The 13,081-nt window shown below is 37.5% G+C and overlaps 1 protein-coding gene across 3 annotated transcripts in view; it reads left to right on the forward strand.

The window, feature by feature from the left end:
• LOC149957684 (ciliary microtubule associated protein 1A-like) overlaps positions 1-13,081 on the forward strand; it is a 38,957-nt gene that overhangs the window by 15,850 nt on the left and 10,026 nt on the right. For all 3 annotated transcript variants that reach the window (XM_090165707.1, XM_090165708.1, XM_090165709.1), the window contains exons 2-3: positions 6,238-6,361; positions 9,297-9,360. In XM_090165707.1, the coding sequence (XP_090021833.1) occupies positions 6,238-6,361; positions 9,297-9,360 (188 nt within the window). The remainder of the gene's footprint in view (positions 1-6,237; positions 6,362-9,296; positions 9,361-13,081) is intronic.

Here is a 13,081-nt window from a genome sequence, read left to right on the forward strand (position 1 = left end):
AGATTATGTAGATCTATATTGGTTTTATATTCGCTAGTTCTACTGCATTAAAGTTTTAGACAAGAATTTTAAACGACTTTAAAAAGTGCCAATTGTTTATTGACTTTTTTTTGCTATATGCGTATTTTGATTGATAGAAAATATTAATATCCAAAAAATGTTAAGAGGGTGTTAGAAGAAACTTTCACCGCTAGTGGCTTGACCATAGATATAAGAAATGTATATAAAGGTCTAGATAAATTTCGGGGCGTCTAAGCCTAACATAAAATACGGAATTGACACCTAGCAGACACCAAGGAAGGCACGTGACCAAGAGCGCGAGCTCTCTTAGCATTTTAGTACTAAGTGCTTGACCTTTCCGCAGGCCGTAGTCTTTAGACACCATATGTTGGTGACTTTTAGTATAATTTTTAAGCAGGAGACAATGGCTCTAGCGATGATAGCACGAGCTTTCTTACCGATAGATAGCGCCTTATAAGGATAGCCTGCAGAAATTACGCGTTTCTGCTAGCTGTCACCTCCGTATTCACTCCCTTTTCCTTTGGTAGTCTTGACAAAAAGTATTTATTCCTTTGGAAACCTTGGCAACAAATTATTATTCCTTTGTTACCCTTGACAACGCTTGTTTTTTTTTAAAAAAAGAAGAATATGCTTCGTCAACTTAATCCACCTCTAGCTCAGTCACGCCAGTAGCGGCGAAAGTTTCTTCATTCGGTCTTGATTCTCAAAATGTACAACAAAACCAGGTTTAGTCGCACTCGCGACCAAATGAAATAACCCTTTTTTTATTAAGGACTAAGCTATTTATTATTTTTCGCGCTACTTAGTGTTAGTGTCATTTACAAAAGCAGGAAGTTAAATATTAGATGCAAATAGGCAGCGTTTTAAAAATAAATCTAGAGTTCCATCTAGACAATAGCCAGACGCGTATTTGGGGTGGTCTTATTGAATAATTTCCGTATCCTAAATAACTCCGGGTACTGTCCCTTTAACACTTATTTAATATTTAATACAACGGGAGTCTTGAAACTATAGAATGTTATCTTTTTACCCCCTTTTTAAAGGCAATAACATCTCTCTAAAGTGTTAAGAAAACAAAACGGCCACTTGAGGAAATTTCCATGACCCTTTCGGGGCGACGCTACGTCTCTGACTATACGCTTTCAGCCATATTTTACTTCCTTCTAAACGTTCGTCGAGGAAATCTCTAAATTTGTTTTGTTTAGCCCTAAACCACTTCAAGTTCATTCGCCAATTTAGCTAATTGCCGTGATATTTATTTCAGCTTTTAGAACTGAAATAAACTTTTCGAAAACTTGTCCAGCACTTAATACTTAGTTCCCTTTTTTCGAAAGGGAAAAGTCTGGCAGTCTGTATGTGCTTATTTTCCAAAAATTAAAGCAAGTGGGGACTCCGAAGCAAACATCTTGGATGCTTTTCCGTATAACTCCAAAAAACCGTAGTGCACAGATAAATATTTTTTACCACCATACGAAGAAAATTACTGGTAACTCTTTAAAATATACAATAAGCCACAGTCGGCTCTATCATTTAGATATTAGAGATGTCAATGAATCTATTCGATTCCTATAAAAAAACGACTTTACTGGTGGTGCCATCTATTAATGCAAAGGAATCTAAAATTCAAAATACCGAAACAATAACGTCGTCAGAGAACCATTGTAGGTGTTATAATTAGACAACTTATTATCTACTTTAGTGGACTCTAACCTAAATTATAAATCACATGTAAAATATATTGCTAAAAATTAAGTTATCGTCAAATTTAAATTACAATTATGTCACGCCTTCTTGTCACAAGCATCTTGTTTTGATTACGACGCTAGCGACATCTGTTGAAAACGAGGTACTTCACGTCGAGCCGACACTTGCTTTCTACAACAATCTCTGTTGGTAAACATAATTTAGGTGTCTACCTTTTCATATTTTAATTCATTTTTGTTAAATCGTAGATATATTATTTAAAGTTTACAATGAAAATATTATTCTAAGCCTCAGTCGTAAGACGGCGAACATAGTAAATTCGAAAACCAATTGGAACTAATACACTACGGTTGAAAACATTACTCGAATGGAAGTTCATTGGGCATAACACGCTGGATACCGGACCTGGTCCGACAAGGAGGAGAAAATCAACGTCACAAGAGATCGAGTTGTCGCTCCCCCTCTTTTCTTGTAGCGAGCAACGCGGCGATCCTCTCTCACCCCCGCTAACTCGCCAGCTTGTGACGTCAAGAGTGCTTTTCATCCTACTCCAATACACCTATCCGCATATTCCCTACACGTAATTCTAATTCTAGGGGCAGTATCCATATAGGACGGAATTTTAAAGAATGGTCCCGCGTGTAGATGGCAGTGCGAGCCAAATTTTCCAGAAAATATTTTCAAGCTTACGATTGGTTAAATTCAAATCACTGTCAACTTATAGTCTAGCAGTTTTTCCGCCTTTTTGTAAAAATGTTTTAACTGTTGTTGAACCTAATAGTCCTGTAAAAATTTTTTTCAACCTTGCATTTACTCCAAAAGAATGTTCTTCAGACTTTGAAATAAGATTTTCAACTGGTCCTGGGACTTGTGACTCTTGACGCCAATAATTGTTAAGCCACTGACAAGGAGACTACCCGAGGTGTTACACACCGATTTTTTTCAAACTCGGGGGATTGGTAGACCTTCATGTAACTTGAAAAATCCTAAAGGGGTTTTATTCAATGGGCAACGGGTTTGCCATGGCAACGAAAAATGTTTTTGACAACATAAAGTTGAAAGTAGTCTCCTTGTGAGTAGTCTAGTACCAAATTATTCCGAATAAACTGGTTCCAGAGACCAGTGCTCCTCGGATTTTGTAATAAGTTGTCAAAGTAATTTATAAACTGTCATTTTGACTATCAAACCCCTCTTATTTCCGAGATAAGTTACTTAATTCGGTCGTAATCCACCGTCTGCTTAGAGTACCGCTAGCTCCGTAGCTCCCCTGGCGGAGAAAATATTTGCCTTAACGTGCATTAACTTTAAACGCTTATGAATACATTTAGCCGCCAGTTCTCACATCCTTCGGATTTCGGCAGCGCAAGTATGTTTTGGGGTCACATTTCGACGGTGGCAAGTGGCAACTAAAAGGCTTGTTGAGAGATTTACGAAAACTAAAATAGTTTGCTGAGAGAATACAGTTGAGCCACGTTCACACTAGAGCCTAAAACCCAGTTTAGGTCGGTTTTTATGCCAGTTTTGACCGCCTACGATAATTCTTAGTTCACACGTGCGAAATGGCTTCACCCCGGTTCTCTTAAAGTCATTTCAAATTATGACTAGAATTTTGAAAATACTAAAATGTATCCCAAAACAATTAGTTAATCATGTTTACTATACATTTAGTATTATTATTTGACATTATTTAGAATTTTATCCCCATTATTTTTGAAAATACGAGCAATTTGACTTCCCCGCCTGGTAGTTTTGAAAGCGATTCCAAGCGAACCGACTTGGACGAGTTGCATCCCGAACCAACACGAAGCGATTTCTCACGTTGGTTTTAAAAAACCAGTTATCTAAACGAAGCGAATTTAGGGGTAAGTGTGAACGTGGCTTAAGAGAGAGAAGGTCCTATCGAGGTCAACCGAGTTCCAGAAGGCTCGAGGAATTCCACTTTTACTCTCGTTAAAAGCGGATAAAATCTTAAATATTTATGACATTATGAAATTCGACGCGGTGCATGGGGAAATGCCCTCTCTTTAACGGGCAACACTGCAACACGGGATACCAGTGAGTGAGTCATGTCTGTTTATTAATTGATTAACGGCCGCTGTATTTTAGATAAACTGGCTGGCGGATGTTAGGCAGGTGGTGTCCGGCGGCAGAAGTTTGTTAAAAAAGTTAAAATCTTGGAAGGGGGGTGAATTAATAGCTTTATTTAGGTCTCCCAGACGACTAAACTACTTATACGCGTTTGCCTATAATTCGTATTTTATTCATAATACACAAACTGATAATTGAAATCAATCATGGTATAATTATAATGGACATAATTTTATCGACATTAACCCACATACTCTTTTTCCTACGCCCGCGTCAAAGGGGGAGGGGCGCGTTATCCCCGCCGCCCCCATATGAATCCGCCACTGCCTGCTATCACATGATTCCCTCACGCAGCGATATCAAATGCGTTTAAAAGCAGAGTTTCAATAAGCAACCAGGATACTATTTGGCCTTAGTTTAAACTTTGCAACAACAATTTTATTTTCTTGTTCGAAAAAGAAATACAAGACAGGGTTCTACGCCTACTTGGCGAGTGAATTACTCTAACCCTGGGCAACCACCGCCGACGCGCCAACATTTAGTCCGTATATCTTCGAATCTCGCCCTCTCTCGTTCGTTCTGTGTCTGCGGACCTTCGTAGACCCACTGACGTTACTCAACAATATTTTGACGTAAAAATAAGAAAAACTTTTAACGTTTAAAGTGTAGAAACGGCCTTGGGGCGATAAAACGAAGAGAATGAGAGGTGCAGCGTTTTCGTAAAAGAACGTAGGCTGCGTTTAAGGTTAACCCAGATTTAGGCCAACTTCGTTTGTTATCGTGTTTGTTCTATTTACGGTTTGTCACGTAATTCCTCTTTGAGCTGGATTTTGATATCTTTATTCAATGATTTTGAACGAATTTGATATTTTTAAAGCCATATGGTTTCAAAAATCGAATAAAATTCACGATCAGCTTGTTCCACATTCGGGTGGTAATTAGGAATCGTATTTCGCGAAATCTCGGGTTGTCTGGAACAACCTGCAACCAGTATGGTTTTATGTTACACTACAGAAATACTAGTGAAGGACGTATTACGGATTGAACTGCAAAAGCTCGGATTGTAGCACTTAGGAGTAACAAGTACAGCACCCCATACAAGGAGAACGCAACCCGTCAAAAGTCGTGCATTTTCTTGTGCACAGTTTTCATTGGTTAGACGCTTTAGAACCTGCTGCCGTCGAAAGGGGAAAATTCGGAAATTGTCTTCCCCCTTTCCGTAAAACGTGCAGCGTAAAGGCTCGTTCAATGAAATTCGTACACAACAACATTAGCGTTTTTAAAGGCTAGCTGCGTTCTCCTTGTGTTTGTTGCTCCTAGGTAGCACCATCTAGCAATTGTTTTGCTTACAATTTAATGGGCTCTATTATATTTGCCTTAAGCAACGGTTTTTGAAAGCTTGCAAGTGGACCATGGTGAAGCAGACGGTATTTTAACAAAAGTTCCGTGCATTTTTCGTTCGAATTAATTTATTTAACATCACATGGAAAGCATCTGTTTTATAGTCATTGAAATTCAGGCTAACCATACATTTTCGAGGCAAAATAATGAAATTCGAAAACCATTCGCCAATTCAAGAATCCAAAAACAGCTGTTTTATAGATCCCAATTCCAATTTATCATTCAATATGAATTTAACATTAAATTTAATTGGAATTAATTATTTTTTAACAAGTAAATTCATATCTTTTTTTCTCGTATACATTTCGGTTTCCATGTTAAATTTTAAGCCTATAAAAAGAATCACCCAACTAGGTTAATTTACCTTATGTGGGTGCTTCAATGAAATCTTGTCCCCTCCCTCTCCCTTACGAGCATGCTGCCAGAACTTTGAATAGAAAAATTGACCACTTTTGCAGTATAAAGAGAAACCATAGACAATCAGATTGTCCGTCCAGTCGCGGTAGAAGAACTATACAGAGTGTTTCAAAAGGTTATGCAAACATTTTAAGGAGTAGTAGGGGTGAGTTTTTTCCCCGTTTTCCTACGATGAGTTAAAAGAGCACCAGAGAGCTTCAAAGTGTGACCTACTAGCCCCTGGAAGTAGGCTGCAACAAGCCCAAAACCAAGCAGCAGCGAAATACGAACATTAATTTTAGGGCTCGTGTGATAGTTAAACAAGGACTTTGTAAACAAATCGAGGTAACCAGCGTAAAAATTACACTTAAACAGTATTTAAAGTCCCTGCTGCTTGGTTTTGCGTTTGTTGCAGCTCATCCTAGGAAAATGGGGAAAAAACATTCATAGTTCTGAACTTACCACCTACAACTCATTAAAATTTTTGCGTAACCTTTTGAAACAACCTGTATATTTTACCTTGATGGAGATTTTATTGAAGCGCTTATTGATATATTATTAAGTGACAGTACAATTGATACCAGCTTTTGAAGACTAGGTTTTTAATTAATGTTTGTATATTTCCAGAGCGATGTCCACTACAGCTTCCACGTCCAGCAGCGACCATGGACTCCCACGAAAAGAAGAGGACCCATCGCGGCCGAATATCAAACGCCGGGACCCGCAGCTGTGGCACTACCTTCTACCATAGGTACGTTTCAACAAAAGTGTATAATACAGGGTGTTTCAAAAGGTTATGCAACAATTTGAAGGAGTTGTAAGGGGTGAGTTGAGAAGTATGCCTGTTTTCCCCATTTTCCTCCGATGAGTTAAAAGAGCCCCAGAGAGCTTCAAAGTGTGGCCTACTAGCCCCTGGGAGTAGGACTCAATTTATAGCGTGTGTCTACGATGAAACCGCAGTTGAATACTCTCTTGTAATAATCTCCTGGCGTTAGAAATGTATTCTTGTAAGAGTCCTTCATGAATAAATTCATGGTTCTAAAAGATTATGTACGTTAAAAATATTTATCAACGAATCTGCAAAATAACAATTGTTTATTTTTTGTTTATAATTAAACGAAACAGCGGAAATTTTAACTACGCCACAAGTTGATACAAGGAACATGGAATTAACATAATTTCCAACCTCAAAACAAAATATCTCAGAGTATAATTCGAAATAATTGTCTATTATCTTCCGGCTTGAAAATAACCTCAAAAGTAACACGATGTCAAGAGATAAACGAGTTGAATACTAAAAAGACTTAACGAGATTTTGATAGGAGGATAAAGCCCGCAAGGTGGCGTTGGGTTGTTTCGCGAATACCCCGTCGAAGAAAACGACAAGATTAATGATAGTGTAGAAAATTCTGGTATTATCCTATCTCTATTTCGGTGAAATTAGCCCAAATTTGGCCCCAATTTAAGGAATCTCGTGGTGATAGTGATGAAATTTAGTGGTCAAAAAGCGGCAAGAGGAATGGATCTAATCGGAGGTCTTATGAAATGGTTTTATTTATGCTAGCGGGGTTTAGAAATCCAATGACCACCCGCAACTTTACGCCAAAGAAATGTTGTGAAATTTCCTTATCTGGGAGTAATCTTATAGTAACTTGAATTAATTTTCTAACGTACCTAAATGTTTCTTAAATTTTAATGCTTACAGAAACTTTTCAGTTGACTTGTTATGTTTTTTATAAAAACTTGTTGAGATTAACCGTAATAGTTAGTGTAGGGAGCTGTTGGCTCGCGTGGCATGAAGGGCTTTCCACCACCCTCCTACGTGTTGTAACCCGGCCACCTGAATTAAAGACTTTAAAAGTCGCTGGATGACTTAGGCCTAAGGTGGTGCCTTGGGTATTAGCCTAGCTGATTATTATTATCGTAAACGAAAGTTACGAAATGGCAACCCTACTTTTTCAGATGAGTAGGACACAAATTTTCAATCATAACGGGATTAAGCACTTCCATAATTTTAGTGGAGCAACGCATTTCACATTTCTGCCACCAGGTTTAACAGAAACTAGGCGTTATTGGCGCTAGTTACGCTAAGCGTGACTTAGCAGATGATTTTTCGGTTAAGAAATAAGAAACCAATTTTTTAAATTTCAGTACGAATTTCGTGTTGATTTCGAGGTTTTGCAACAGATTTTTACCAAGCTTTCGGGATTTTCAAATTAATTAATTAACTAAAAATTATTTCAAAATGTTTGTACTTTTTCTTACCGAAATGATTACATTTCTAAAACATTTACAAGGTGACCACATTTCCTATATTTTCAATACCTTCTTATAAATTCCTTAGGTTTTCTCAAATTCTCATGTAGTATATAACCCAAAAACATTCCGTCGTCGTATACCCTACTTCACCCTATATTTCACTTTCTTTTATCTACTGTTTTTCGATAAGAATCCTTATTTTGACTTATGGTTTTTCCTTTATTTTCCTTTAATTCTCTTGAAAATTTCCAATTTTTTCTATAACATTTTCCAGGAATTCTCCTTGTCAACCTGCATTTATACAAAATTAAATTATGCATGGTTTAATCTAGGCATATTTTTTATTACTCATATTAATTTTTAGTTGATTGGTAATATCATAAGTGTATAATACACACATAAGAGTGGTCAACACATGTAAAAGTTTTACTGAGAGCCATTCACAAGACAGACTGCATTACGGGCTTCGTCGCCGTTTTGCGTCCACTTGCTAACGCGTCACACGTAGCCTTTGACAGCGCGTCGCTAGGGAGATATTTTTTTCTTGTGATGACGTCACTCCGTTACTAGCTCTCAGTCAAATATTCCCCAAAGTGACCAACTTATGGAACAATATTATAGACTTATGGTAATATGTATGGACGGATAAACAAAAGCGAAAAATAGATTAAAAGTAAAATAAAGCAGTGGTTAAAAAAATCTGATTTAAACCAAAAAAAACCCTGTGTTTTGGGTTTATATTTAAAAAAAAAAACTTTTTTTTCCAACCCTGTTTCGAACCTCATATTTGCTTGGATAATTAAAATCTGTAGGAGCAGTTTTTTTTAATAATTGGTTGAATGGCCGTTGAAAATCCACTCTCGCAGTTTGGGTTATTTTGCCTCGCGCCATCTCTACTCAATGTAGGAAACTAGGCGAAATAAGAATATAAGTTAAAAGGAACCACCTATGGACTGCAATGTAAAGGATGATAAAATTAGCTAAAAAGTAGATTAGTCCATTATGAAAAGGGATAATAAAGCTAAACCCTAAACAAATTTGAAGAAATTTAAAAACTTACTAATAGCTCGTCTACCGTTGGAATTTCTGGCTAAAGACCTATTTCGTCCGCGTTTCGCGTCTTTTGTTTGCTCGAAGACCTATCGGTACGAGCTATTAGTAAGTTTTTAAATTTCTTCAAATTTGTTTAGGGTTTAGCTTTATTATCCCTTTTCATAATGGACTAATCTACTTATTCGCTAATTTTATCATCCGAAATAAGAATATAGTTCCTTAAGTCGCATAAATCTGGCGCCTGCCGTTCGCTATTCCAGTGGGGTTTATTTATCCAAGATTTTATCCTACCTTACCTTCCACGACGCTAGTAGATATAGTAAATTTTACAGACAGAAATACTTGAAGTTCTGACTTGGTTTCTTTCGTTGCAGGTTTGTCCAGTCATGACTCTGTTTCCAGTCGGTCGAAGTCTCCCGCGTTTTCCTTCGGAGGAAGGTAAGACTTGATTTCAATCTAATTTACGCTTCAATAAATCATTCTCCAAAGCCAAAAAGTAATATTTCTGAGAGCCAGGACCTGTAAGTTACTGTTTATATAGTGCTTGTTGAAATAATGGAATCTTTTCACCGGTATCGCAAGGAGAATAGGAAGGGAGGCGAAGTAGGAGGGTGAACGCGCCAGCATCCTTGTAAGAAGTTTAGCACGAACTCGGCGGGAAAATTTCGGAAAAATGGCGGCAACACGTAGCGTAGCGGCCGCAATCTTGCCGCCATTTTTCCCAGAGTTGCCAGATGTACGATCTGGATCGTATTTGTACGATATTTAGACGGTCGGTACGATATACGATCCGAAGACGGGATCGTACGTCTATAATACGATCCCGAGATAAAATACGATAAATAGTACGATCCGAGATTCAGGGCCGTTATTCCGCCTAGGCATATTTATTCGACGCTTGTTAAGAGCTTTTATTTAGTAATATATCCGCAGAGCTCCGACTTCTACGCTGAATTAGGGAAATTCAGGCACAGCCTAGTTCCAGGGATCAGAGTAAGTGCAGCTCGTGAAAGGTAGCCCTGTAGTCGTCGCTAATTTAAACGGAAGCCTGTCTTCACTTCTCGATTTAGAGGCAAAGAATGCCAGAATACCGGCCGATTAGAAACGTAGGTTTGGCCAAAGATAATCTAGACTACCCTTGGCCGGTGGCGGCCTCTCCCGCTAATTTAACTAAAAAGGTCTACGTCCGTTTCGAATAAAGGATATTGTTAAAAGACGGCGTTACTGACTAATCCCCCAGTTTCAAATCGGCGCGTGGAATATCATTGCAAAAATCGTTCTACAAAACTAAAAAAAGCCATTGGTCTATAACGAAACTACTAAAACTATTGGTCTATAATAAAACTATTAAAACCATTGGTCTATAATAAAACTAATAAATCATTGGTTTATTATAAAACAATTAAATCCATTGGTCTATAATAAAAGTAATAAAACCATTGGTCTATAATAAAAGTAATAAACCCATTGGTCTATAATAAAACTAATAAAACCACTGTCCTATAATTTACATACGTTTCCTTACCCCGTACATCGTAAAATTTTATTTATTTTAAATCTTTTTATATAAATTTAAAAGAAAAATTCCTGGTCACAAAACATTTGTGCCTATTTTCGGGGACTTTTCATTAATAGAGGGGGTTGAGGAGCCCTACGATCCCAATTTTGAAAATACGATCCATATCGTAGCTCTATACGATAACCGGACTTTCGGAATCTGGCAACGCTGATTTTTCCGAAATTTTCCCGCCGAGTTCGCGCTAAACTTCTTACAAGGATGCTGTCGGGTTCATCCCTCCTACTTCGCCTCCCTTCCTATCCTCCTTGGGTATCGTCATTAACTTATGGTATCGTATGTATCAAGTGTTTAATTTTATCCAGGTAGCTTTTTTTCGACGTAATAAGGCTTAGAAAAAACCCGACGGGCCAATGTGAAGAATAGCCCCCCCTATTATTTTTCGTTTTTTATTCGATTTATTGGTAGCATTTTTTATGCTGAATTTAATGGTGTATTAATTATTATCCGCAAACATGTAAATAAAAAGTTATCGGGAATGTGATTTTTCAAGTTTCACTGATATTATCCTGAGATTTCACTGGCTGTTCTACCCCGAGATAGAGTAGGACACATGAAAACAAACTTTCATTTTGGTCTAAACTAATTGAATATCAATTAATTATTTCGGCCAATGTGAAGAATTGAACATCAATTAACTATTTTACTTTTCCGCGTATTTGGACAATACTTGATGCGTTGAACATCAATTAATTATTTGGGCCAATGTGAAGCATTGAACACCAATTAACTATTTTAGTTTTCCGCGTATTTGGACAATACTTGATGCGTTGAACATCAATTAATTATTTGGGCCAATGTGAAGCATTGAACACCAATTAACTATTTTAGTTTTCCGCGTATTTGGACAATACTTGATGCGTTATGGCTAGGTAATGCCCTCTAGGTCGCGTTATAGACGGCCCATCGTGACAGCAAGAATGGGGTTGGGGTGGCGCCGTCAGGCACCAATATTCTGTTTTCGATTGCACAAGTTGAAATTCAGTCGATAATAACTTTTCTTACCCTCGCAAATGCTTTGAAATTGTAGATTTTTCACACGTGTTAACAAAGTCCTTTGGGCTTTTTTTAACAATAGGTACTTTTTTTTTGTTTTGTTTATTGTTTTCGGGTTTACGATACTTGATGCGTCAGGCTTGGTGCTGTCCTCTAGGTTGCGTTATAGTTGGCCCATAGCTTTTTTTAGTATGGGGTTGGGGAGGCGCTGCGCGCCCCCAGCGCTCGAGCGAAGTGAGTGCGCGGCGCCGTTAGGCGCCAATACTTAGAGTACATTCGACGTTGTATAAGTCAACATCACACAGAAGTCAGGTATAATTAAAAAAAAACCTAAAATGCGTTGAAATACGATAAAAATTCCCAACCCTTAAAAGTTAGTACTGTTCTGCATTTCACCCTTTTCCTTTTTCGTCATCAGTCCTACGTTCTCCAAAACATATTAAAATCTAGAAATTTAAAGAATCGTCCTCCTCATCAGTCCTACGACATCAAATAAACAAACAAATCTCGAAATATGTCGTATTTCCCGTTGTAAAAATTGCTGGTAGGTAACAATTTTACATTGATCATATCTTTTTAAACAATAAATTGCGGTTAAAACTTTTTGCATTGTTAAAAAATCCCGTTCTTTGAGGTACAGATCATTAACATATTCCCTCCCAAATTAATTATTTGTAAGAGTTAAGTATAGTCTACACTACCACTACAAATTTCATTATCAGTATTACTCCTTAGTACACACCAAACATAAATTTTGATTTCACGTGTCCTGCTCTATCTCGAGAGAAAAAGTATAGAACTCACATAAAACTATTGTCGAAAATGCATTGAAATTGACGGTTTTCAAAACGCGTTAACTTAACTAATTCTCATTTGCGGTAACTAAAAAAATACCTTCGTACTCCTTACACACTGGGCTTTCATCTAAGAAAATAAAAAACCAAAAAAAGGAGGGGGGGCTGTTCTTCACTTTTGCCTATATAGCATGTGCTTTCTAAGCGCGCTTCTAACCAGTCCACGCTTTTGTTATATCTTATCACTTCTATAGCTGATGATTATCATACCAACGGGTGTGGTTTACAGCCAAGATTTTCCCTCGCGACGGTGGTCAGCCAATGAATTTGAGAACACGTGCTACGTCTCGCAATCGACCAAGTTTAAAGGGTCATAGTCTATTTAATTTTGAGGGTGGGGCTAAGTAATCACACGTGTTTTGGAAAGCTGAAACAAATGCCCGAGTTACGTGACGGAAGGGAAGGAATTACATTACATTTGGGATGATTTGGCTCTAATATTCCAAAGGATTCAGTGAACCTTTAAAGCAACTGTCGGCACTATCATTGCCACCTGTATTATGATAAGGCCTTTGTTATTAGAGATGGCAATGAATTTATCAGATTCTTCGAAAAAACGACCTTACTAGAGAGCGTGGTGCCATCTATTAATGGCAAAAGGAAGCTAAAATTCAAAATAGCGAAACAATAACGTCGTCAGAGAACCATTTATAATTATTATAATTAGACATCTTATATTCTACTTAGTGGACTTTAACCTAAATTATATATCCATATAAAATATATTGTTAAA

Source organism: Leiobunum rupestre, chromosome 2 (genome assembly GCF_980474605.1).
Source record: "Leiobunum rupestre chromosome 2, qqLeiRupe1.1.hap1, whole genome shotgun sequence".
Lineage (NCBI taxonomy): Eukaryota > Metazoa > Arthropoda > Arachnida > Opiliones > Sclerosomatidae > Leiobunum > Leiobunum rupestre.